The sequence below is a fragment of the Brachyhypopomus gauderio genome, unplaced genomic scaffold, assembly GCF_052324685.1.
Source record: "Brachyhypopomus gauderio isolate BG-103 unplaced genomic scaffold, BGAUD_0.2 sc105, whole genome shotgun sequence".
NCBI classification, from domain to species: Eukaryota; Metazoa; Chordata; class Actinopteri; order Gymnotiformes; family Hypopomidae; genus Brachyhypopomus; species Brachyhypopomus gauderio.
The window spans coordinates 665,344-690,315 of NW_027506926.1; the positions used below are offsets into that span (position 1 = coordinate 665,344).

The 24,972-nt window shown below is 40.6% G+C and overlaps 3 protein-coding genes across 10 annotated transcripts in view; 1 reads left to right on the plus strand and 2 right to left on the minus strand.

The window, feature by feature from the left end:
* LOC143497285 (uncharacterized) overlaps window positions 1-24,972 on the plus strand; it is a 377,240-nt gene that overhangs the window by 277,243 nt on the left and 75,025 nt on the right. The window lies entirely within an intron of this gene.
* LOC143497302 (uncharacterized) lies at window positions 12,006-16,946 on the minus strand. 7 transcript variants are annotated; one of them, XM_076993207.1, is made up of 8 exons: window positions 16,738-16,946; window positions 16,326-16,361; window positions 15,947-16,038; window positions 15,634-15,747; window positions 15,392-15,440; window positions 14,992-15,041; window positions 13,929-14,037; window positions 12,006-12,603 (listed from the first exon to the last, which is right to left on the minus strand). In XM_076993207.1, the coding sequence occupies exons 4-8, from the start codon at window positions 15,666-15,668 to the stop codon at window positions 12,457-12,459; spliced, it is 390 nt and encodes a 129-aa protein (XP_076849322.1). In that variant the 5' UTR covers window positions 15,669-15,747; window positions 15,947-16,038; window positions 16,326-16,361; window positions 16,738-16,946; the 3' UTR covers window positions 12,006-12,456. The 7 variants fall into 7 exon arrangements, 1 of the variants encoding a protein (XP_076849322.1); XR_013125802.1 differs by having other exon boundaries at window positions 13,929-14,798; window positions 15,634-16,038; XR_013125800.1 differs by having other exon boundaries at window positions 13,747-14,798; window positions 15,634-16,038.
* On the minus strand, window positions 17,027-23,435 carry LOC143497291 (uncharacterized). 2 transcript variants are annotated; one of them, XM_076993185.1, is made up of 4 exons: window positions 23,186-23,435; window positions 21,984-22,043; window positions 19,215-20,810; window positions 17,027-18,621 (listed from the first exon to the last, which is right to left on the minus strand). In XM_076993185.1, the coding sequence occupies exons 3-4, from the start codon at window positions 20,731-20,733 to the stop codon at window positions 18,611-18,613; spliced, it is 1,530 nt and encodes a 509-aa protein (XP_076849300.1). In that variant the 5' UTR covers window positions 20,734-20,810; window positions 21,984-22,043; window positions 23,186-23,435; the 3' UTR covers window positions 17,027-18,610. The 2 variants fall into 2 exon arrangements, with proteins under 2 accessions (XP_076849300.1, XP_076849299.1); XM_076993184.1 differs by lacking the exons at window positions 21,984-22,043; window positions 23,186-23,435 and having other exon boundaries at window positions 19,215-21,146.

Sequence of the window (24,972 nt, forward strand, 5' to 3'; positions counted from 1 at the left end):
TGGCAGTAATCTATGCAGTTAGTCCATTATAAAGGTCCAGATCTGTCACTTCAGCACATCCTTTCTGATGTCACAAAAACACAAACACACATATCTATCTATCTTTCTACCAACATAACTACCTACCTGCCTCCATCTATTTGCTTACCTCCTGTCCAGATGTGGCTTGTAACAAATTAGGTCATACCAAATGTTGAGAAGCCTCAGGCTTTAGCCAAACAAGGCGTGCTGGCATGAGGATCTCCGTGTCCTTGTAGGAGACCTCATCCATGTATTATATGATGTTTCCAACAAGCAGGTCCTTAGATAATGGCAGTAATCTATGCAGTTAGGCCCTTATAAAGATCCAGATCGGTCAGTTCAGCACATGCTTTCTGATGTCACACAAACACAAACACACATATCTATCTATCTACCAACATAACTACCTACCTTCCTCCATCTATTTGCTTACCTCCTGTCTAGATGTGGCTTGTAACAAATTAGGTTATACCAAATGGTGAGAAGCCTCAGGCTTTAGCCAAACAAGGCGTGCTGGCATGAGGTTCTCCGTGTCCTGGTAGGAGACCTCATCCATGTATTATATGATGTTTCCAACAAGCAGGTAGTTAGATAATGGCAGTAATCTATGCAGTTAGGCCCTTATAAAGATCCAGATCGGTCAGTTCAGCACATGCTTTCTGATGTCACACAAACAAAAACACACATATCTATCTATCTTTCTACCAACATAACTACCTACCTGCCTCTATATACTTGCTTACCTCCTGTCCAGATGTGGCTTGTAACAAATTAGGTCATACCAAATGGAGAGAAAACCTCAGGCTTTATTCTAACAAGGCGTGCTGGCATGAGGTTCTCCGTGTCCTGGTAGACCTCATCCATGTATTATATGATGTTTCCAACAAGCAGGTACTTAGATAATGGCAGTAATCTATGCAGTTAGTCCATTATAAACGTCCAGATCTGTCACTTCAGCACATCCTTTCTGATGTCACACAAACACAAATATCTATCTATCTACCAACATAACTACCTACCTGCCTCCATCTTTTTGCTTACCTCCTGTCCAGATGTGGCTTGTAACAAATTAGGTCATACCAAATGGAGAGAAAACCTCAGGCTTTAGCCAAACAAGGCGTGCTGGCATGAGGTTCTCCGTGTCCTGGTAGGAGACCTCATCCATGTATTATATGATGTTTCCAACAAGCAGGTCCTTAGATAATGGCAGTAATCTATGCAGTTAGGCCCTTATAAAGATCCAGATCGGTCAGTTCAGCACATGCTTTCTGATGTCACACAAACACAAACACACATATCTATCTATCTACCAACATAACTACCTACCTTCCTCCATCTATTTGCTTACCTCCTGTCCAGATGTGGCTTGTAACAAATTAGGTTATACCAAATGGTGAGAAGCCTCAGGCTTTAGCCAAACAAGGCGTGCTGGCATGAGGTTCTCCGTGTCCTGGTAGGAGACCGCATCCATGTATTATATGATGTTTCCAACAAGCAGGTAGTTAGATAATGGCAGTAATCTATGCAGTTAGGCCCTTATAAAGATCCAGATCGGTCAGTTCAGCACATGCTTTCTGATGTCACACAAACAAAAACACACATATCTATCTATCTTTCTACCAACATAACTACCTACCTGCCTCTATATACTTGCTTACCTCCTGTCCAGATGTGGCTTGTAACAAATTAGGTCATACCAAATGGAGAGAAAACCTCAGGCTTTAGCCAAACAAGGCGTGTTGGCATGAGGTTCTCCGTGTCCTGGTAGGAGACCTCATCCATGTATTATATGATGTTTCCAACAAGCAGGTCCTTAGATAATGGCAGTAATCTATGCAGTTAGGCCCTTATAAAGATCCAGATCGGTCAGTTCAGCACATGCTTTCTGATGTCACACAAACACAAACACACATATCTATCTATCTACCAACATAACTACCTACCTGCCTCCATCTATTTGCTTACCTCCTGTCCAGATGTGGCTTGTAACAAATTAGGTTATACCAAATGGTGAGAAGCCTCAGGCTTTAGCCAAACAAGGCGTGCTGGCATGAGGTTCTCCGTGTCCTGGTAGGAGACCGCATCCATGTATTATATGATGTTTCCAACAAGCAGGTAGTTAGATAATGGCAGTAATCTATGCAGTTAGGCCCTTATAAAGATCCAGATCGGTCAGTTCAGCACATGCTTTCTGATGTCACACAAACAAAAACACACATATCTATCTATCTTTCTACCAACATAACTACTTACCTGTCTCTATATACTTGCTTACCTCCTGTCCAGATGTGGCTTGTAACAAATTAGGTCATACCAAATGGAGAGAAAACCTCAGGCTTTAGCCAAACAAGGCGTGCTGGCATGAGGTTCTCCGTGTCCTGGTAGGAGACCTCATCCATGTATTATATGATGTTTCCAACAAGCAGGTCCTTAGATAATGGCAGTAATCTATGCAGTTAGGCCCTTATAAAGATCCAGATCGGTCAGTTCAGCACATGCTTTCTGATGTCACACAAACAAAAACACACATATCTATCTATCTTTCTACCAACATAACTACCTACCTGCCTCTATATACTTGCTTACCTCCTGTCCAGATGTGGCTTGTAACAAATTAGGTCATACCAAATGGAGAGAAAACCTCAGGCTTTAGCCAAACAAGGCGTGCTGGCATGAGGTTCTCCGTGTCCTGGTAGACCTCATCCATGTATTATATGATGTTTCCAACAAGCAGGTACTTAGATAATGGCAGTAATCTATGCAGTAAGTCCATTATAAACGTCCAGATCTGTCACTTCAGCACATGCTTTCTGATGTCACAAAAACACAAACACACATATCTATCTATCTTTCTACCAACATAACTACTTACCTGCCTCCATCTATTTGCTTACCTCCTGTCCAGATGTGGCTTGTAACAAATTAGGTCATACCAAATGTTGAGAAGCCTCAGGCTTTAGCCAAACAAGGCGTGCTGGCATGAGGTTCTCTGTGTCCTGGTAGGAGACCTCATCCATGTATTATATGATGTTTCCAACAAGCAGGTAGTTAGATAATGGCAGTAATCTATGCAGTTAGGCCCTTATAAAGATCCAGATCGGTCAGTTCAGCACATGCTTTCTGATGTCACACAAACAAAAACACACATATCTATCTATCTTTCTACCAACATAACTACCTACCTGCCTCTATATACTTGCTTACTTCCTGTCCAGATGTGGCTTGTAACAAATTAGGTCATACCAAATGGAGAGAAAACCTCAGGCTTTAGCCAAACTAGGCGTGCTGGCATGAGGTTCTCCGTGTCCTGGTAGACCTCATCCATGTATTATATGATGTTTCCAACAAGCAGGTACTTAGATAATGGCAGTAATCTATGCAGTTAGTCCATTATAAAGGTCCAGATCTGTCACTTCAGCACATCCTTTCTGATGTCACAAAAACACAAACACACATATCTATCTATCTTTCTACCAACATAACTACCTACCTGCCTCCATCTATTTGCTTACCTCCTGTCCACATGTGGCTTGTAACAAATTAGGTCATACCAAATGTTGAGAAGCCTCAGGCTTTAGCCAAACAAGGCGTGCTGGCATGAGGATCTCCGTGTCCTTGTAGGAGACCTCATCCATGTATTATATGATGTTTCCAACAAGCAGGTCCTTAGATAATGGCAGTAATCTATGCAGTTAGGCCCTTATAAAGATCCAGATCGGTCAGTTCAGCACATGCTTTCTGATGTCACACAAACACAAACACACATATCTATCTATCTACCAACATAACTACCTACCTTCCTCCATCTATTTGCTTACCTCCTGTCCAGATGTGGCTTGTAACAAATTAGGTTATACCAAATGGTGAGAAGCCTCAGGCTTTAGCCAAACAAGGCGTGCTGGCATGAGGTTCTCCGTGTCCTGGTAGGAGACCTCATCCATGTATTATATGATGTTTCCAACAAGCAGGTAGTTAGATAATGGCAGTAATCTATGCAGTTAGGCCCTTATAAAGATCCAGATCGGTCAGTTCAGCACATGCTTTCTGATGTCACACAAACAAAAACACACATATCTATCTATCTTTCTACCAACATAACTACCTACTTGCCTCTATATACTTGCTTACCTCCTGTCCAGATGTGGCTTGTAACAAATTAGGTCATACCAAATGGAGAGAAAACCTCAGGCTTTATTCTAACAAGGCGTGCTGGCATGAGGTTCTCCGTGTCCTGGTAGACCTCATCCATGTATTATATGATGTTTCCAACAAGCAGGTACTTAGATAATGGCAGTAATCTATGCAGTTAGTCCATTATAAACGTCCAGATCTGTCACTTCAGCACATCCTTTCTGATGTCACAAAAACACAAACACACATATCTATCTATCTTTCTACCAACATAACTACCTACCTGCCTCCATCTATTTGCTTACCTCCTGTCCAGATGTGGCTTGTAACAAATTAGGTCATACCAAATGTTGAGAAGCCTCAGGCTTTAGCCAAACAAGGCGTGCTGGCATGAGGATCTCCGTGTCCTTGTAGGAGACCTCATCCATGTATTATATGATGTTTCCAACAAGCAGGTCCTTAGATAATGGCAGTAATCTATGCAGTTAGGCCCTTATAAAGATCCAGATCGGTCAGTTCAGCACATGCTTTCTGATGTCACACAAACACAAATATCTATCTATCTACCAACATAACTACCTACCTGCCTCCATCTTTTTGCTTACCTCCTGTCCAGATGTGGCTTGTAACAAATTAGGTCATACCAAATGGAGAGAAAACCTCAGGCTTTAGCCAAACAAGGCGTGCTGGCATGAGGTTCTCCGTGTCCTGGTAGGAGACCTCATCCATGTATTATATGATGTTTCCAACAAGCAGGTCCTTAGATAATGGCAGTAATCTATGCAGTTAGGCCCTTATAAAGATCCAGATCGGTCAGTTCAGCACATGCTTTCTGATGTCACACAAACACAAACACACATATCTATCTATCTACCAACATAACTACCTACCTTCCTCCATCTATTTGCTTACCTCCTGTCCAGATGTGGCTTGTAACAAATTAGGTTATACCAAATGGTGAGAAGCCTCAGGCTTTAGCCAAACAAGGCGTGCTGGCATGAGGTTCTCCGTGTCCTGGTAGGAGACCGCATCCATGTATTATATGATGTTTCCAACAAGCAGGTAGTTAGATAATGGCAGTAATCTATGCAGTTAGGCCCTTATAAAGATCCAGATCGGTCAGTTCAGCACATGCTTTCTGATGTCACACAAACAAAAACACACATATCTATCTATCTTTCTACCAACATAACTACCTACCTGCCTCTATATACTTGCTTACCTCCTGTCCAGATGTGGCTTGTAACAAATTAGGTCATACCAAATGGAGAGAAAACCTCAGGCTTTAGCCAAACAAGGCGTGTTGGCATGAGGTTCTCCGTGTCCTGGTAGGAGACCTCATCCATGTATTATATGATGTTTCCAACAAGCAGGTCCTTAGATAATGGCAGTAATCTATGCAGTTAGGCCCTTATAAAGATCCAGATCGGTCAGTTCAGCACATGCTTTCTGATGTCACACAAACACAAACACACATATCTATCTATCTACCAACATAACTACCTACCTGCCTCCATCTATTTGCTTACCTCCTGTCCAGATGTGGCTTGTAACAAATTAGGTTATACCAAATGGTGAGAAGCCTCAGGCTTTAGCCAAACAAGGCGTGATGGCATGAGGTTCTCCGTGTCCTGGTAGGAGACTGCATCCATGTATTATATGATGTTTCCAACAAGCAGGTAGTTAGATAATGGCAGTAATCTATGCAGTTAGGCCCTTATAAAGATCCAGATCGGTCAGTTCAGCACATGCTTTCTGATGTCACACAAACAAAAACACACATATCTATCTATCTTTCTACCAACATAACTACCTACCTGCCTCTATATACTTGCTTACCTCCTGTCCAGATGTGGCTTGTAACAAATTAGGTCATACCAAATGGAGAGAAAACCTCAGGCTTTAGCCAAACAAGGCGTGCTGGCATGAGGTTCTCCATGTCCTGGTAGGAGACCTCATCCATGTATCATATGATGTTTCCAACAAGCAGGTAGTTAGATAATGCCAGTAATCTATGCAGTTAGGCCCTTATAAAGATCCAGATCGGTCAGTTCAGCACATCCTTTCTGACGTCACACAAACACAAACACACATATCTATCTATCTATCTATCTATCTATCTATCTATATCTATCTATCTATCTATCTATCTATCTATCTATCTATCTATCTATCTATCTACATAACTACCTACCTGCCTCCAACGATTTGCTTACCTCCTGTCCAGATGTGGCTTGTAACAAATTAGGTCATACCAAATGGCGAGAAGCCTCATAAGTTATGCTGGAAACCACACATAAATAATGTAAAAACTAAAATGTCCAGAACTATTGCAATACTGCATAAAACCAAACATATTTCAAATCAAAATTCACTATTTATACTCTACTGTTCTTTCATAATTCCATACATGACCTATTGTGTGGAGATATGGGGAAACACATATAAAACTAACACACATCCAATTTTCATGCTACAGAAAAAAGCAATGCGAATTATCAACCAAGCAGAATTTTATGATTCAACAAACTGTTTCTTAAAGTACATGCTCTGAAATTTAATGATTGAGTCGACTTACACATTGCACAGATAATGTATAGGGTACAAAACAATTCACTGCCTACCTGTATTCAGAGGCTATTTGAAATTAGAGACAATAAATATGAGCTTATAGGGCAGGGGTGGACTGGCATACATTACTAGAGTGTAACGCGTTACTCCGCCCCCCCCTCATTTACTTACGTTTATTCGTCGGTTTTAGTGTTTTGCACCGCCTAGTTCCAGCCCTTGGTATTATGGGTCTCACCTGTACCTCATTGTTGTTTAAATAAGTGGGTATTTAAATCCTTAGTTAGGACACGGTCTTTGGCGATCGTTGTTTCATGCCCTCCGTGTTTCCAGGTTGTCCAGCGCCGTCTGTCAGTGCTCTAGATTTTAGTCGATTCACTTTAGTCTTAGTTTCAGTCTTTATCAGTCTGTTCTGTCTCTGGTTATTACAAGTTATGTTGTTATGGTTATCGTGTATTTGTCTCCTTCGGGGTTGGCCGTTGCCTTTGGGGAAACGTTGTCCCTTTAGTTCGCAACCCTGTTAGGTTTGGCCGTTGTCCGTGTTTGTTCTTTTGATTTCCCTGTCTGTCAATGTTTTTATATTAAGGTTCATGTCCGCGTGTGTTCTAATTTTGAGTTACGTGGTCAAAGTCCTATGTAGCTGAATATTTAAAGTTTCGTTTGTCTTTTCTAAATCTAGGTATTTACTCCCTTTCACACACTGATTATCAAAGACTACTGACGTGGTTGTTTCTAATGTCTTGTTGATCTGGTCACCGTTTAAAGAGTTGTTACCGCCCATAATGTTATGTGGTTTATTTAAATGCCTCGGTGATCTAGTCGTCACGTAAAGAGTGTTACTGCCCAGGTTGCATGTGTTATGTACTGTCGGCGATCTAGTCGTCACGTAAAGAGTGTTACTGCCCAGGTTGCATGTGTTATGTACTGTCGGCGATCTAGTCGTCACGTAAAGAGTGTTACTGGCCATGTTACATGTATTATGTACTGCCTCGTTCATCAAGTTACCATGTTAAGAGATGTCATTGTTCTGTCTTAATATTGTTATATCGAGGTATTAGTGAGGTGATGTAATCCCAGTGTTTCATGGTCTGTCCAGAATGCCTCGTCGGTCTCGTCACCGTGTCGGGAGTTTGTCAATTGGTCATCTGTCTTTGGATTCTAAATTAAATATACAGTCTACTGCAAATGCAACCCTGGTCTCTACGCGTTTGTGTCCTACTTTACTCAAGTCCGCAACAGAATCGTTACATAGAGTAAAATAATGAACTCCTATAAACCTGAACAGTGATTATATATGTGGTTTTTTTGTTTTATTTAGTTCTTGACTTTGCTTTGGCATATAGAATGTGAGATAATATAAAAGGGTAGGCAAAATAAGTTAAAGCTTCAGTCTATATCTTATCGGTTTAAATTTATTTTGCTGACATGTTTATTAACGGCAAACTGTTGTTTTTCTGTTTATATATTTATTCTTTTTGTTTGTCATATAACTGAAATAAACTTCTAATTCAATTGTAATTGAATTCACATCGGATTTAGGTAAATATACGTGTTTAAACAGTCTTACCAGGAATGAACTTTTGCCATCTCTGGTCAATATTGTAGTGGACGCAGTTGTTTCCACACGGGAATATGACTGTTTGATCATCAGATTATTTGTACCAACGCCAAATATGAAGTGGGACTGTGTGCCACAACTGCAGCCATAGCTAACTAGATAACTTTGCAGTCTGAAAAGAAACGATAAAATACACTTTCACTACAAACAACTGCTACACCGTAAAAACAACTAACGATACATTTCAAATATTTCGTAGGGCACGAAAATGTCAGTGCGAAAAAATGACAAAATAAATCGTGCGGCTTGATTGGTGAGTTTTCCAGTAATGAAGCTGGATATCCTGATCGCTAAGAAACTACTAGTTACCTAATTTAACGACAGCTAAATTGACAAGTTACTATCAAAATGTGTAGTTAACACAGATATACATGTGTACATATGAATATTGGTGACCTTGTTTGTTTTTGAGTGAATGATATTGTTAGATACGTTATAGCGCATATATGATTCACCTAACTAGCGAACTTATCTCGCTAAATCAGGCCACACCTCTAGCGTCCATTCTGTTTACAGTAACCAATGTGTTACCCCGGCAACCACCTCAAGGTCACTGGGCAATACTCACGTGGACTCACTACGTAATCCATCGTGTAGCGCGTGAGAGACGTTCCACAAACACCCTGGCCGATAACTGAAAACCCGCTAAGCAGAAACGGTACATTTATTTAAGTATTCATACACTATATTAAGGCTTTATAAACCCACCCCACAGTTTTACGCTACATAAACCTTTCCCATTCCCTTAATAACCATTCCCACACTGTTATGTGCCTGTAGGGTCGCCACCTTTCACAAATCAAAATGACGGAGGCCACCACAGGCCGTGACCAACAAGTTATGTTGTTTTTTTGTAAAGGGGTGATCAAGAAAGCAATTTTTCATGAATAAAATTAAATACTTTTAAATTTTTTTACTTAAAAAAGAAAGTGAAATGAACTTTTAAAATATAAACTAAAGAAGTTGAGAACTGAATTTAACTGTATATAACTTTTATTTTTAAAAAACTGTAAATGTGTGTGTCGTGGAAATTTCCTGAAAATAGATGAGGACTCAGACGTGGTTAAAAGAGAGTTTTATTAAATAAGTAAAAGCGTGAGAATCTCGTCTAGAACAAGGACTCTGAGGAGAGAGGGCAGTCCAATCTCCTTTATTCCGTTGTCATCACATCTTCACAGTACATTTGGGCAATATAAACATGCATTAAATGTTGTGCTGGAGTTCTTGGGAGATGGCAGCGTTGGCATTACTGGAAGATATTGATAATGGCCAAATTCGCCGAGAGCGCGTTTTCCGTGACCATTATGATTTTTTTGGCCCATGATGATAACTGGTTTATAAGCCGTTTCAGATTTCCAAGAACTGTGTTCTTGTGCTGAGTTGGGTCCAGTTTTGGAGAGAGAAACGCGAGGAGTCGCGCATTGCCAGTTCCTTTACAGGTCTGACAACGCTCGGCTTCCTGGCGACTGGCTCGTTTCAAAGAGAACTGCCAGCCCGGCCGGGGATATCCCAGTCATCTCTGAGCCGGACCATGCCAGCTGTTTTGGATGGGATCATCTGCATGTCAGCTAGGTATATAAAGTTCCCATATGAAGCGGTTGACCAGGCAAACATTAAAGTGCAATTTGCAGCAATAACCGGTTTCACTAATGTAATCGGAGCGATCGACTGCACATTTACAAAGGCACCATCTGAGGAGGAATTTGCTTATGTGAATAAAAAGCTCTTAAATTCCATAAATGTGCAAATAATCTGTGATGCAAAAATGTGCCTTACTAATGTAGTGGCACGTTGGCCTGGATCAACCCAGTGATTCGTACATCCTTACAAACAGCAGAAATTTAAACTTCCCAGAGTCCCAGAACTGAATGCCAATTGCATGGCCTTGCCTTGCGCACGTCCTTTCCATTGACTCATAATCAGGTCGTAATCTGGTGCACTTTTTTTCCAAAAGGATGAGATTGTTCTATCTTTAAATCTTCTATCTCTCAGGTTCTGTGGGATCCTGTGTACATTTTATTGTGAAAAGTGGAATCCTGTGGGCACTGTATTTTGAATAGTTGGATCCTGTGAGCATTTTAAATAGTGGAATCCTGTGCGCATTTTGTTTTATTTTGAGATGTGGGATCCTGTGGTCATTTTATTGTGAATAGTGGGATCCGGCGGGCACTGTATTTTGAATAGTTGGATACTGTGAGCACTTACTTTTAAATTGTGGGATCCTGTGGGCATTTTATTGTGAGTAATGGAATCCTGTTGCATTTTAGTTTGATTTGTGGCATCTTGTGGGCACTTAATTTTGTGTGCATTTTGTTTTTTGAATAATTTGTAATTTAAATTTCTTTATACTTATCATAGTGTTGTCTGTTGGATAATAGGACTGAAAATTGTTTGCACTTTATGGTACAGGTTGTGACTGTCCTTGTGCTGTGAGGAAGTATGTTCCTGAGCTCAGCTGATCTTTTTGCAAGTGTGGATGTGCACTTAAATACACTTTGAAATCGATTAAAACAACTTGTGCTGAATTTGGTTCATGATTCATCCATGCATTAAATAACTGAAAATAACTAAGTAACTCTTACTCAAATTACATTTTAAATGAAGTAATTTTGTACTTTTACTCGAGTAAATTTTGAGATGGGTAATTTTACTTTTACTCTGAGTAGATTTTAGGCAAAGTAATGATACTTTTACTCAATTACAATTTTTCAGTACTCTTTCCACCTCTGGTCTGGACCCTTTTAGGGTTGCTCAAGCACCCCTAATCAGAGCTTTTACCCTAGAGCCATCACTGCACTAAATACATGTAAATAACTGCAAAAATGTAAATCCCCAAGCCATGTGAAATATAACCCATGTAAATAATTCCCACGTGCAATATGTGCAATATTTGTAATATGTGCATTACTTGTAACATACATTGTAATATAGCTTGTGCAGTATTCAAAATATCACGCAAGCAATCTACGAACCATGTATATGTGGCACTACCTCAACTTATAGATTTATGTTTTATGTTGTGTGTGTATTTACTGTAGGCCTACTGGCAAACACCTTGGATGAGAATCAAATTTCATTGTAATGTAAATTATAATGACAATAAAGGCGATTCTGAAGTCTTTTTTAATCGACGTTTGTTTCTAATAAGCTGAATAAATGTTCAAACCATTGAAAATATATAATTAAATATAGAGTTTAACAAAACAACCCCCACTCCTTACTAAGAAACATGTGCAGTATGTTTTAGAAATAGTGACGTGTTTGGCAGGTTGCTCCAACTTCACCATATACAATTCTGATGCCCTCTGCATCAACTTTTCCACTGAGAAAGTAATTATAAGCATCTAAATTGCAGTAAGCTTTCACTGCCTCTCTGGTGTAAACACACTGTTTCAGCAACATAGTAATGATACACATCTGGGTTTGTCACTTCAGATAAACATTTGGAAACAGTGGGGAAAATGCCTTAAATTCTTCATGTCTGAGACTCAGTTTTGTTTTCTTTCATCTCTGTGATCTCCCATCACATTCTGTCTTTCCATTTAATACAATCTTAATGATGCATAAGAACAATCAGACCATCTTGTTGATTCAAAAGCTTTATTAGCATTAGAACTTCACATTAAACATTAAATACATGAAATTACAACATCTTAAGTATCTTTTCTGTAGATTAAATATCTTTTAAAGACAACCAGATCATACAGAATTCAGAAACAATGACAAATACAGTTTGAGCTGAGCCACTACAACACTGCCAGCTAACACACTTCAGAAACCGGCCATCCATGAACCCACCTACACTCTCACAACACTCCCGTTAAATGCTTCAACACTAAAAGAAAACAAAACAGGTATTTCCCCCATATACCCTTCAATAACTAAGGGATCATTTAAACACAAGATCCTCTCTGACTGAGGAAAAAAGACAAATCAGGTAGGGGTTGTTTAAGTGCATTACTGCCAGTCAAATTACTGGAGCAATTTGATATTCAGTGCCTGTACTTTTGGTGAAAGCTTGGTTGAGTCCAGGTCCATCAGGATTTTCTGGTACACCTCGAATGTACGCATGCTTTTTGGATAACTCAAGTTGAGTGTGTAGATCAGCCCATAAAGCATCACACATGTATGGCTGACACTCTGCAGGTTATGGAGAACTTCCACACCTTCCAGCACAACACCAACATCAGCAAAGCGTCCATTACCATCAGGACCATGACCCTCTGCTCGGCAACATCTGCCTCAGCCTCTCTGGATTCAATGTCCTGGAAGAGAAAGAACAGGATGATGAGCTGTGTGACCCTAACCTGGACCACCACAATATAAGCAGCTCATCCTTAGGCCAACTGAATGTTAATTTGAAGATATTTCTTTAAAGCAGTGGTGTGCACAGACATTTTGGGGGGCAAGTACTCGGGGGGGTTGAAGGGCACTGTTTAGCGCACGTGGTACACCTAATTATAAAAAAAATTACAAGCACATGTTGAATGAAATTTGACATTTTATTTGTAACATTCTTTAAACGTGAGTTTTCAACGGAGAAAAGTCACACAGCCAACTGATAAAATTCATATCCAATATTAACTATATACAGTAATTTTTAAGTCCTTCAGTTAACTTCTGTTTACCCTCCACTGTCTGCAGGCCTTGTTGCATATATTTTGCAATTAGTAAATCAATATAGGCCTACAATTAAGACAGTAAAAAGACCAAAAAGAACAAGAAGGAGTTATAGGCTACTGAGTGTTGTCATTACATGAATGCAGATGGGCATTTTTCACAGGTAATGGGGAACTTCCAGTTTCTTCTTTCACAAATGAATGTGTTAATTTATGTTGTCTAACAAAACCTATACAACAGAAAATGTTCAGCTTAACACATAGATCTGCAAACTCTACCTTAATTATTTGTATGTGGTCGTCCTCACGACCAGTCAGCAAAAAATGCTTAGTAGTTTGGTGCTGTATGAGACATTTTACTGCACAACAAAATGATTTCACATTGGGCTTAGAGGGCAAACGGTACGATTTGACTTGATGTGTATGTGACCTGGCTGGTGGGGCACGGGAGAAGTCTATCTGTGAGCGTGTGTGCTGTGCTGAAGACGCTTCCTTCACCTCGCTGAACTGAACTGCTGCTGCAGCGCATCTGGTGTTAAAGGAAGAGAGAGGTCGGGTGTGTGCGAGATGGTGGCTCATTTCAGGGCATTGTTTTTAATCGCTCAGGTTTTCAAAAGATCATTTCAAACCGACCTCAGTAAAATGAAAACCGAAGTTTCAAAAGGGCACTTTCGTTGATAAAGGGCAGAGTTGCTGGTGCTTTAGCACCACCTGATGTCTATGTGTGCACGCCACTGCATACATGCGTTCATGAGAATGAGATGGATGCATGTTCAAGGTAACAATGACCTTAAGACCTTTGATCACCTCCTAAAAGCCTGGAAAAAAGAAAAAGTCATAAGGATGCATTGTGTGTTTTTGTTAACATGAGATTATATACAGTCTTCTCTCAAATTGTGGACTTTTCAATCAAGATGACAACAACAATTAAAAACTCTGACAAATATTCTTTACAGTAGACTTGTTCTCACGTGTTTAAGGGTTGATCCACCACTGGGGGTAAGGCTTTGTGCTTCTTTAAGACAGAGGGATTTCTGGGGAGACTGCAGAGCCTGCTCTTTTCCTAATGAAGCCTTTGACCTGCTAAAGAAATGCAGTTAACAACACACCAACTAAAATACATCTAACAATACAGAACCAGGAACCCTCCCACTGATTTTATTCAGAGATCAGCGATGTAAATACGTAGCTAGTAGCTGCTGTAAGAGACAAATAAGAAACTGTTCATTGGTGCAGGGAAAACGGATTGAAGAAAAGGAGGCAAACCTCTCCAACCACCTCTCCCTCTCTTCTACAGTCTTCCTTCTCTACTCACCTCTTCTCTCTCCTAAGCTCTTGTAGGGGTAAGGTTTATTCTCCTTCTTACTCTCATCACTGGAATAATAGACTTGATGCACAGACTCCACTACATCCTGACAGGAAGACCTTCATTTCCTGCGTATACTATAAGTTTAAGTGATTAATCAGGTGTGCAGTACTACGCTTGAATATTTTGCACTTTTCTGCCAAGGTGACAATAAATAATCTGACAATTATCATATGAAGGAGTAGTGTTGTTCTCACATGTTTGAGTTGAGCCTGGGCACCTGATAAATCACTTAAAACAGTAGTATGGTAGAGGAAATAAAGATGCAGTCTTCCAGTCAGGAAGTGGTAGAGTGTGTGCATCATACCCGTTATGTCTAAAGCTGACTCACATTGTGTTTTGTCCGGTATTTGCAAATTGGTCACAAAACTTTACCTTGTGACGTAATAAACAAGAGAGGTGCTGAGCAGCATTGAAAAGCTGAAATGATTCAACTTTTCAGCACCCGTAAAGAAGTGAGCTGTCTTGTCTTGGCCTAAGAGAGGACAGTAGGAGTGAGAGGAAGGTTGGAGGGAGGATGATAAAGAAGAGAAAGAACCAACCTTTCCCTAACCTTCCCATGTCTCTCCCTTTACTCCTCGACTGTTGGAAACACCCCCTTCTAATCAATATTCAGCCCCAAGAGCAAAAATAATTCATGCTTCCAACTACACTGCTTTATGACTTACCTCTTGACATCTGGCTTTGGCTTTTCTGACTGCCTCAGATCCTCAGCTGCCTTTTCACAGAGAAAAACACTAATTATCCCATTGTTTCTCTCCATGAACAGCAATGCTAAACATACTACAAGAAATAAATTGAGAATAACCCATTACAACCAAATTTGTCACCTTTTTAAATTCCCATGCAAAATTGTGTGAAGTTACACTGGTGGGAGAGGAGTGAGTATGAGAGAAAGAAAGATACAGAGAAGACAGTAGGGGACAACAGTGAAAAGAGCAGGATGGAGAGAAAAAGAGACTGAGAGGAGAGTAGATGAAGACAAAGTATGAGAGGGAGACGGTGTGAAATGGACAACTGCTAATCAGGCTTGTATTGGTTATAGTTTCAGTTAACATGTCCACGTACTTGCCATAAGTTCTGGAGTTCATAAGCAGATGCATCCACAACATGCATCCTAGTAATCCCCCCCCCCCCCCCCCCCACACACACACACACACACACACACACACACACACACAAATATTAGAATCCAGCTGATCAGAACCAAGAATCAAAATGACTTGACATTATTTGAAAGGCATTTCTTACTTAACACTTCCAAATCATGCTGCTGGGTCATAAGAAATATGAAGTGCCTGTGTCCTCACCTTGTTGTTTTGGTCAGAATTGTCATCCTTTGCATAGTAAAGGAGTTTAGGTTTAGGTGCCCCAACCTGGCCCACTTTATCCTCGGGTTCCTCTGGACCAAGTGGATTTACTTCCTACAAAGCGACAGCACTACCACCACTTTACTTTTGGGAATTTCTCATTCTAAACAAACAACCCATTGGACTTAATGATAAACTACTGGTGGTCAAGGTCAATGTGTTCTCATGTCTATCCCATTCTCATGAACGGCACGATACCCTGCACATCTGGATCGAAATTACATCTGGCACAAAAGACAGTAGGCTGACATACCACGTATTTTTAACCAGTGTGCCCAGGTCTTCATTGAGGTAGATGCTCAGACAACTCAGCACACAATCACGCCTCACATTGATGTCTTCATTCTGGGAAAACAAACAAACACATATGATTCATGCTTGTTAGTGTCAGAGACTAAAACAGAGGTGCTGAGGCTAACAAAGTCAGTTACATTTCCCTAGTGGACCACCCCATCTGTAAAACACTCCAACAAAGTTATTTGTATTCACGACTAAGCTTGTGAAGCACATTGACACCCCTCCCCCCTAAAAAAAAGACACTTTTATATTGCAGATTTGCACGAATCACAGAAATGCCATATTGTGCATTCACACCACAGAATTTTGTCAAAATGTAATGAGTTTGCACCTACCAAAAACACCTCCATGGCACGAGTTCTCAGGTTTACCTTTAAATAAGCAGACAGCGACTAACTTATTACAAAATGAATATGCTAAATGTTGTGGACAAAGAGAATGCTTTCTGGCTTGCTTTGCAACTGATATAACTAGTAATTTTAACCGTCATGAAAACCAACCGCAATGGGTTAGTTTAATCCAGTATCAAACTGTATTACCAAACTAGCTAAGATGTCGTGAAAAAGCAAGCCTGTTCGCTGTGATGTTGGCATGTGTTGGTATTGTCTTGTCCAGCAACACGACCGACATAAAACTACTTAAAATAATCAAGAACTATATAAATATTTACATTGATGTGATGTGATATAAACTGCACAATTACAACACATTTGAATGTAATAAAACAGGATGTCTCGGACTGCTTACCGTGGCATGGACGACTGCTACCCACATGAACCTGCCTGCTGGAGACCCGCGGGAGAGCAGCGCATTTCATTTCTCATAACTTCAATGAAAACCAGTCACATACATTTTATATAACAGAACCTTGTTTGATTTACAGCTGTAATTATTTCAACTGTGTAGGTATAAATTAACTAATTACATTCAAGACATTTTAGAATTGATTAGATTATGTAGATAATAATTAATGTTAAGGCATAAATATAAAATATTTAGTTTTTAAATAAAATCAAATAGATGTAAATGCATAAAACTTACCTCTGCCATGAATCATTTCTGTGAGTGTAACAAACTAAAGACAAAAAACACTAAAAGGTCTGTTTGTGTAGTATTGCTTTTAATCTGTCAATAGAGCATTTACAGACTTTCAGAAGAGTCAAAAACACCACCATGATTTCCATGGAGTCCCAGTTAAAACATGTATGCCAGGGGTAATCAATTATATCTTTCCGCGGTCCAATTTTGGTCCGGGTCGGCGGTGTCGAACGTAAGTTGTTGAGCGCGGGGGAGGGGGGGGTTGGCGAACGTAACACTCATCACGGAGTATTTTTCCAATAGCCCTGAAATAAATGCTCCGGTTTAAAATTTAGTCTCCCGTAAAAATAAAAAAATATTTTTGGAATTTGGGTCCGTATCCAGTTAATTGGGAATGTGATTGGGTCCGGACAGGACGGCGTTCAGGTCCGGATCCGGACCGCCATTTGGTGACCCCTGAGGTATGCACATTTCACATCAGCTTTAGTCACATATTAAAAACTAATTAAATTATTGAAACACATTGAAATTTCCGGACTAATATATTTACAGGAATCCAAAACACACAATAACTTGTATGTTCACTTTGTAAGCAAGTGTAGTCCATGCTTTCTGTAGGTCACGGAATAGAGGTGATGCTGAGATTTTAAGGAGGGTGTCATGTCTAGCCCCGCCTCCCTGTCAATCATGTATCACTTTTTAGTCCGTTCAGTCACGCCCCATGTTACTTCCCCTTCAGCTGTGTCTCATTTGTAATTTAGTTCTGGTATTTAATCGTTGGTGTTCAGTCTTTGTGGGTTATTGTAAGGTGATGGTGCATATTATAGTGAAACTTATTGTGAAAGTAAAAATTATGGTGACCGTTTGTGGTCTTGTGCAGTCTGTTGTGTTTTGGATGTCAGATTTTATTAATCTTTCTATATTTCTGTTTTGTTCATGGCTTCTCGTGTCTGTAGATGTCTGTGTGTGTAGTTTGTTAAGTTTTAGTGTTCTGTTATATGTCAGGTTGTTGGTCGAGTCTGTTGTCTTTATGTCTAATGATTAGTTGGTCATATGTGTGTTAGCCAGTTAGTTCCGTTAGCGTTATCATGCCTCATTGTGCTCGTGCTGTTCGTGTGTCTACTGTCAATTTGTGTGCAACCCCATATGTTCAAAGTAAAACCCGTTGGTTAAAAACCAAATTGTGTTTGCTTCCTGATTGCACAACACCTGCCACGTCACAGAATAATCCACCATTAAAGGACAGTGAGGGAGTCTTACGAGGTGAGGCATTATCAGGAAGAGGATTACGGTTATCTTCCAATGTGTATCTTGTCTGAGGACTTGATTAAACAGGTTAAGGATGGTGAACCGTTTGAGCTACCCTCCTCGATTTGTCCCTCCCATAACTTCAATGAGGAGGATAATTTGGAGGGGTTCGTTCTCCAGAGCAGACAATTTTTTTTTTATTTGTCCTTGTCTCAGCCGAGAGAGGAAATGAACACACTCGATGGGTTTTTAAACTTCTTAGAGCACGATTTGGCAAGAGTGGATCCACTGTTGTTGATTTTGAATTTGGTGTATTCTCTGTTCCCGAGGTTGTTCATTTTCCACCTAGAGAACACAAGAGAGGAAGTCTCAGCACAGGCACCAGTACCCTAGAAGGTTACCACAGCCCCAACTACTAAGAGACCTGCTACAAGGACAGAGCAGCAGGACGTTAATATGGCTGTTCAGTACGAGCCTACAGTTCGCTGCTCCAAATCTGTAGCAGTACAGTGTACATCAAAGGCCAGCAGACGAGTGTCTGTGGCTGTACAATGCAGCCCCGACCTGCTAACAAGTGTCTACATCAACACAGTGCTCAATATGACCTGTTCTGGCTCATGTACCCCTGGTGGCACCCCTAGAATCCCCAGAGGTACCAAAACATTTTTGGGGGGTACGGAGCATATTTGTATATGTGGTCTTTCATATATTCACCTCTGTGTTGTTATCCGGTAACGTTTCTCATGTTCAATTACCAACTACTATCTCTTATCCACATTTACACTAACAAACTCATCACATTCATAACCAAGCAGGGACACTGATGCCAGTTAGCCTCCTAGCCATGGAGAGTGGAAACATAAGAAAACTTAAAATCATTCATGACTGATGAGGAAACGTTCAAACGTCTGTGCTCAGAGTCTCCCACTACTGTTTACCTGTGTGAATGTGTTGATGTTGCTGGAGATGACTCCGCTGAGTAAAACTCTTCCTACACTCTGAGCAGTGATATGGCTTCTCTCCGGTGTGAATGCGCTGGTGTTTTTTGAAATTACTCTGTGTAGTAAAACTCTTCCCACACTCTGAGCAGTGATATGGCTTCTCTCCTGTGTGAATGTGCTGGTGCAGTTGAAGACTTCTCTGTGTAGTAAAACTCTTCCCACACTCTGAGCAGTGATATGGCTTCTCTCCTGTGTGAATGCGCTGGTGTTCATTGAGATGACTCTGTCGATTAAAACTCTTCCCACACTCTGAGCAGTGATATGGCTTCTCTCCTGTGTGAATGCGCTTGTGCAGTTGAAGACTTCCCTGTGTTATAAAAGTCTTCCCACACTCTGAGCAGTGATATGGCTTCTCTCCTGTGTGAATGTTCTGGTGCAGTTGAAGACTTCTCTGTGTTGTAAAACTCTTCCCACACTCTGAGCAGTGATATGGCTTCTCTCCTGTGTGAATGCGCTGGTGTTCGTTGAGATGACTCTGTTGAGTAAAACTCTTCCCACACTCTGAGCAGTGATATGGCTTCTCTCCTGCGTGAATGCGCTGGTGTGTTTTGAGATTATTCTGTTGAGTAAAACTCCTCCCACACTCTGAGCAGTGATGTGGCTTCTCTCCTGTGTGAATGCGCTGGTGTTTTTTGAGACTACTCTGTTGAGTAAAACTCTTCCCACACTCTGAGCAGTGATATGGCTTCTCTCCTGTGTGAAGGCGCTGGTGTTGCTGGAGATTTCTCTGTGTAGTAAAACTCTTCCCACACTCTGAGCAGTGATATGGCTTCTCTCCTGTGTGAATGCGCTGGTGTTGCTGGAGATTTCTCTGTGTAGTAAAACTCTTCCCACACTCTGAGCAGTGATATGGCTTCTCTACTGTGTGAATGCGCTGGTGTTGCTGGAGATTTCTCTGTGTAGTAAAACTCTTCCCACACTCTGAGCAGTGATATGGCTTCTCTCCTGTGTGAATGCACTGGTGTACATTGAGATGACTCTGTCGATTAAAACTCTTCCCACACTCTGAGCAGTGATATGGCTTCTCTCCTGTGTGAATGCGCTGGTGTGTTTTGAGACTATTCTGTTGAATAAAACTCTTCCCACACTCTGAGCAGTAATATGGCTTCTCTCCGGCGTGAATGCGCTGGTGTGTTTTGAGATTATTCTGTTGAGTAAAACTCTTCCCACACTCTGAGCAGTGATATGGCTTCTCTCCTGTGTGAATGCGCTGGTGTTGCTGGAGATTTCCCTGTGTAGTAAAACTCTTCCCACACTCTGAGCAGTGATATGGTTTCTCTCCTGTGTGAATGCGCTGGTGTTCGTTGAGATGACTCTGTCTAGTAAAACTCTTCCCACACTCTGAGCAGTGATATGGCTTCTCTCCTGTGTGAATGTGCTGGTGTTGCTGGAGATGACTGTGTTTAGTAAAACTCTTTCCACAATCTAAGCAGTTGTAGCTTTTCTCCTTTTCCATGTTTACTGATTTCAACAGTCTGACATACTCCTCACAGATAAATGTGTTTATGTAGGTAACGTTTACAGCATTGATTCCTAGAGGAAAAAGACATTGCAAATTCATTGTGAGATGAAGATGAAACAATCATGACAAAGAACCATTTGGGCTCTGCATAATTCTAAAGACATTCATGCTAAATACCATCAGGAGACAGTGCTAGGCTTCCTTACTTAAAATGAAAACATTTGTCTATGTTGTGATACGTGTCTCTCTCTGTTAGGTTCAGTGCCACTCTATGTGCCAGTCTATAGGGACTTTTATTTTGTAGGGTTCATCAACTTTATTTTCAAAGTTGTTCTTTTCCTTCCTTTCTCTCTCATGGTGCTGCAGAGCTGCTTTGGTCTGTTGAAGCTCCTTATGAGTTCCAGCAGTGTGATTTGATCTTTTTAATTATTGTGCATCAGAGAATTAATCTATGGGCAGCACCAACATATCACAGAAAATTCACCTGTGCACACGATTACTGATTGTGCCATGTTTCCAGGTAGATTGAAGGTAAAAATGATGTTGGCCTCTTTAGAAAGCACTCCTGCTTTCAATAAGTCACATGATCCACAAAGGACATTTTTTGTACGTACGTATTTGTACGTGTAGTGTGATATATTAGTAAGTTGCTGTGCATTTGCTTGAAAGTCACATATGAATGAACAACTATCACATTTTGTATTTGTAAGTTGTGGTTTTCATTTGAAAGTCATGTTATGTTTGCTTGCAAATAGAATATTTGTGGAATATGTTCTGTTTGGTTACAATGTTTGGGCAGCATTATAACTCCATAGCAGAGTTACTGTCCTGTTCAGAGGGGTCTATACCTCTGTCTATGTGGGTATAATGAGATTGGGAGATACTGTGTTAATACTGTGTTAAAGGATGTATAACCCAGCCTGTGTGTGTAATGAGATTGGGATATACTGTGTTAATACTGTGTTAAAGGATGTATAACCCAGCCTGTGTGTGTGTAATGAGATAGGGAGATACTGTGTTAATACTGTGTTAAAGGATGTATAACCCAGCCTGTGTGTGTGTAATGAGATTGGGAGTCTGTTCAAAGACCCAAAAACAAAAAAGGCTGCATTATGTATTCAAATCCAAAAGGTACAATTGGGCATACAGGCTACCTGTAGGCTGTGTGTGTGCTTTAAACTCTTGCTTAATTATCTGGATTATACTGAGAAATGTATCAGTCACAGGTTTAAAATATAACTCACCTCTTCAGAATATCTCAAATCTCTCACTGTTAAGACAACTTCTTCAAAATTTCTGTTGGACTGAAAATGATTGGAATGAAATAATTAAAATTCCACACTTCACATTTATTAAAATAGAAAACATGTACATGCACACGTGGTGTAGATCTCACACATCTACTTTATTCAAACTGTGTCTCAACATAGATCTCTGAGCCATTTCATATTAAATGCCATGTCATTTTTACAGCGTATCTGTTAATGCTGTAAAAGGTGTTTGAAGCATAACTTCCTATAAACACCAACATAACGTTTTAGTAAAATGTATATTTGATCTCATATTGTCTGTCACTGATAAATAACAATGTACAAACAACTGGAGAAAATGACAGATGGGTTGAAAACTCAAATGCTGATCCCACAGATCACGACGACCTTCACCCAGGGTGACAACATTAACATGCAAGCTTCAAATAATACATGTTATTAGTGTCATTTACTTTGTTTGCTCTGAAATATAGATACTGATTTGAAAAAAAAAAGACAAAGGATCTTGCAGGGTGACAAGACTAGACTCCTTTAGAGATCATTTTCTATCGTATGAAGGATATTTACAAAAGAGAACCCTATTACCAATGGGAAAATAATTAGAAATCAAGGGCGTAAATTACATTTCAATGTGGGGCTGGGGAGACAATACACAGTAAACATTTTCTAAAGGAGTTCCTGAGGGGGCGTCAAAGCTTCTCCCAAATGTTATTGTGCTTAGGAAAAGTACACACATATATATCTATCTATATGATTTCACCTAAACGTAAAATTACTTCAATGAATAACCAAACTAAATCAAATGTATGTAACATTACAACACATACACTATAACAGCATAAAATCAAATAAATCGTACATTAAAGCTACTGTAATAAAACCATACAATATAACTAGCATATAAGCTTTTATCTTTGTAACAGGAACCACTGAGCTACTAAACAAAAGAACCAAATATAATTATATTCGTATAGTATCAAATAAGTAGCTACGTTATCTGGCTGGGTTAGTTAGCGCTACAACATCCATTATAAAAACACTTTAACACATTGAATTTTCCACCAACTTAGTCAAGACACGAGATTCAACCGTGAGGTAACGGAACGAACAAAATAGTGTGGTTAAGATGTGGTTAAAAGGTGTTAGTGGTACGTATTACTAAGTTAAGTACTTACAGGTCAACCAGTAGTCCAACACTTCCAAACACCAACACGACAATAGGCGCAACTCCACTAAACGCCCGATGCTGATATTGAGAATAAGGAAACCTGTGGTCTGTAATGTCCGATGGTGATGGTAGGTAGAGGTGGGCGGATCGATCCAAATATCGATACCAACGCTGCTATTGATTTGGAGCAATACTCGTGTAAAAAGATTAATACTCAATCTTTTTAACTCTCCCGCACACACCGACTGCTGCTGCGTACGTGGATTCATCAAAGTCTCTTCTCTGTCTGTAAGAGCAGCGTTGCCAACAAGTATCCGTATCTGCAGAAGCAAAAGTCCAGGGGGTGGAGCTAGATCTAGATCCAACTCCTCCCACCGTCCATAGTTTCTTTTGGACGGTCCAGGGGGCGGAGCTGCATCTAATCCAACTCCTCCTACGTGTCGCTTACGTTTTCCGACCAGGAAATATAAATCCAATAAATTCACCCTTAAGACTGCTACAGTTTAGAGATCTAAATGTTATTTAAATGTTATTTAAATAACACAATACACGTTTTCTAAGTTTACAAGAAAACGTAAAAGTTGCCAACTTCTCAGTAAGGAAAAACGCTATTGGCTGTCCTAAAAGTCACAAAATGGCGTCATCGCCTAATTTGCATAATACCTGTTTTTGAAGCTGTAAAATAATAACGTTGTGGGAGAGAAAAAAAATATTAAAATACCCTAAATATGTTAGAGTGACTGACGGAGACTGTGTGAGTTAAATTCAGTGATTTATTTTGTATTACACTGAAGACGCATTTATATTTACATCCGGCTCTGTAAATACGGGGCGGGGTCAATCAGCGGCGGCTTTGGGCATGCGCAGTTCATTTGCAGCGTGGACGTGGAGCGGTGTGGATCTGCTCTGACTGTCAGACTGCATTGTGAGTGTTGTGGGCGGGGCTCACGGCAGCACCCGCTGCTCGCTGAGGACAGTAACTGAAGACCATGTGTGTTCATCTCCGAGTCTACAAAAGTTTCCAGTAACACCACAAGAAGTCGCTAGATTTGTCGCTACTCTTAAAATAGTCACACAGCACGGAGCAGCGCACCCGCCCCCTCTCGTCTTTAGTCTTTACACCGTCACGTTGCTCAGCAACCATGCAGGTAGGCTCCGCCTGGCCCCGCCCACTCAGCGCTCTCCTCGAGTCGACACCTTACAGTACGGAGAGAGAGAGACACCACCGGAGTATTGAAATGTCTGAGAGGAAGACATGCGCCGTTTGGCTTTATTTTATTGCAGAAAATAAAACTACAGCAAGCTGTATAGTTTGAAACAGGGCTGTTAAATACAGTGGAAACACAACAACTGTGTTAGTTGTAATTAATAGGGAGAGTTAAGGAGTTAATGGAGATAAATTTATCCAGAACTCTTGATGTCGAAACATGCCTGCTTATAGTTTGAATTTAATGTGATAATGGTGAGGTGAAGTCAACTCTAGCTTTCTTATTCACAGCTTCAGGAATATGGTGGGACCCAGAGGCGTAGCGCAAAATTCTGGGGCCCCACCGCAAGGAGGCAATGAGGAGGCCCGTGCGTGAGCTAAAATATCGCGAGCGACCGTAGCGCGCGACCCTGCGCGAGCGGTGTAGGCTGTGACCAGAGCCGTACACCCTGCCCGATCCGTACCGAGCATGCGCGAGAAAATGTGCGCATGCGCGTTGCGATTGGCCCAGGCACGTATCGGGCAGATATTTTGCGCATGCGTTAACACTTTACGACACTACCGTTACATTTTACGACATCTTTGTA

Excerpts from the sequence above, each read along its gene's own strand:
- LOC143497302 (XM_076993207.1), bottom strand. The coding sequence starts at position 15,668 with ATGCAAAGGATGACAATTCTGACCAAAACAACAAG. Across the intron at positions 15,042-15,391 it reads AACTCCAGAACTTATGGCAA|GCAGCTGAGGATCTGAGGCA; the intron begins GTACGTGGACAT and ends CTCTGTGAAAAG. Across the intron at positions 14,038-14,991 it reads CCAAAGCCAGATGTCAAGAG|GTCAAAGGCTTCATTAGGAA; the intron begins GTAAGTCATAAA and ends TTTCTTTAGCAG.
- LOC143497291 (XM_076993184.1), bottom strand. The coding sequence starts at position 20,838 with ATGAATTTGCAATGTCTTTTTCCTCTAGGAATCAATGCTGTAAACGTT.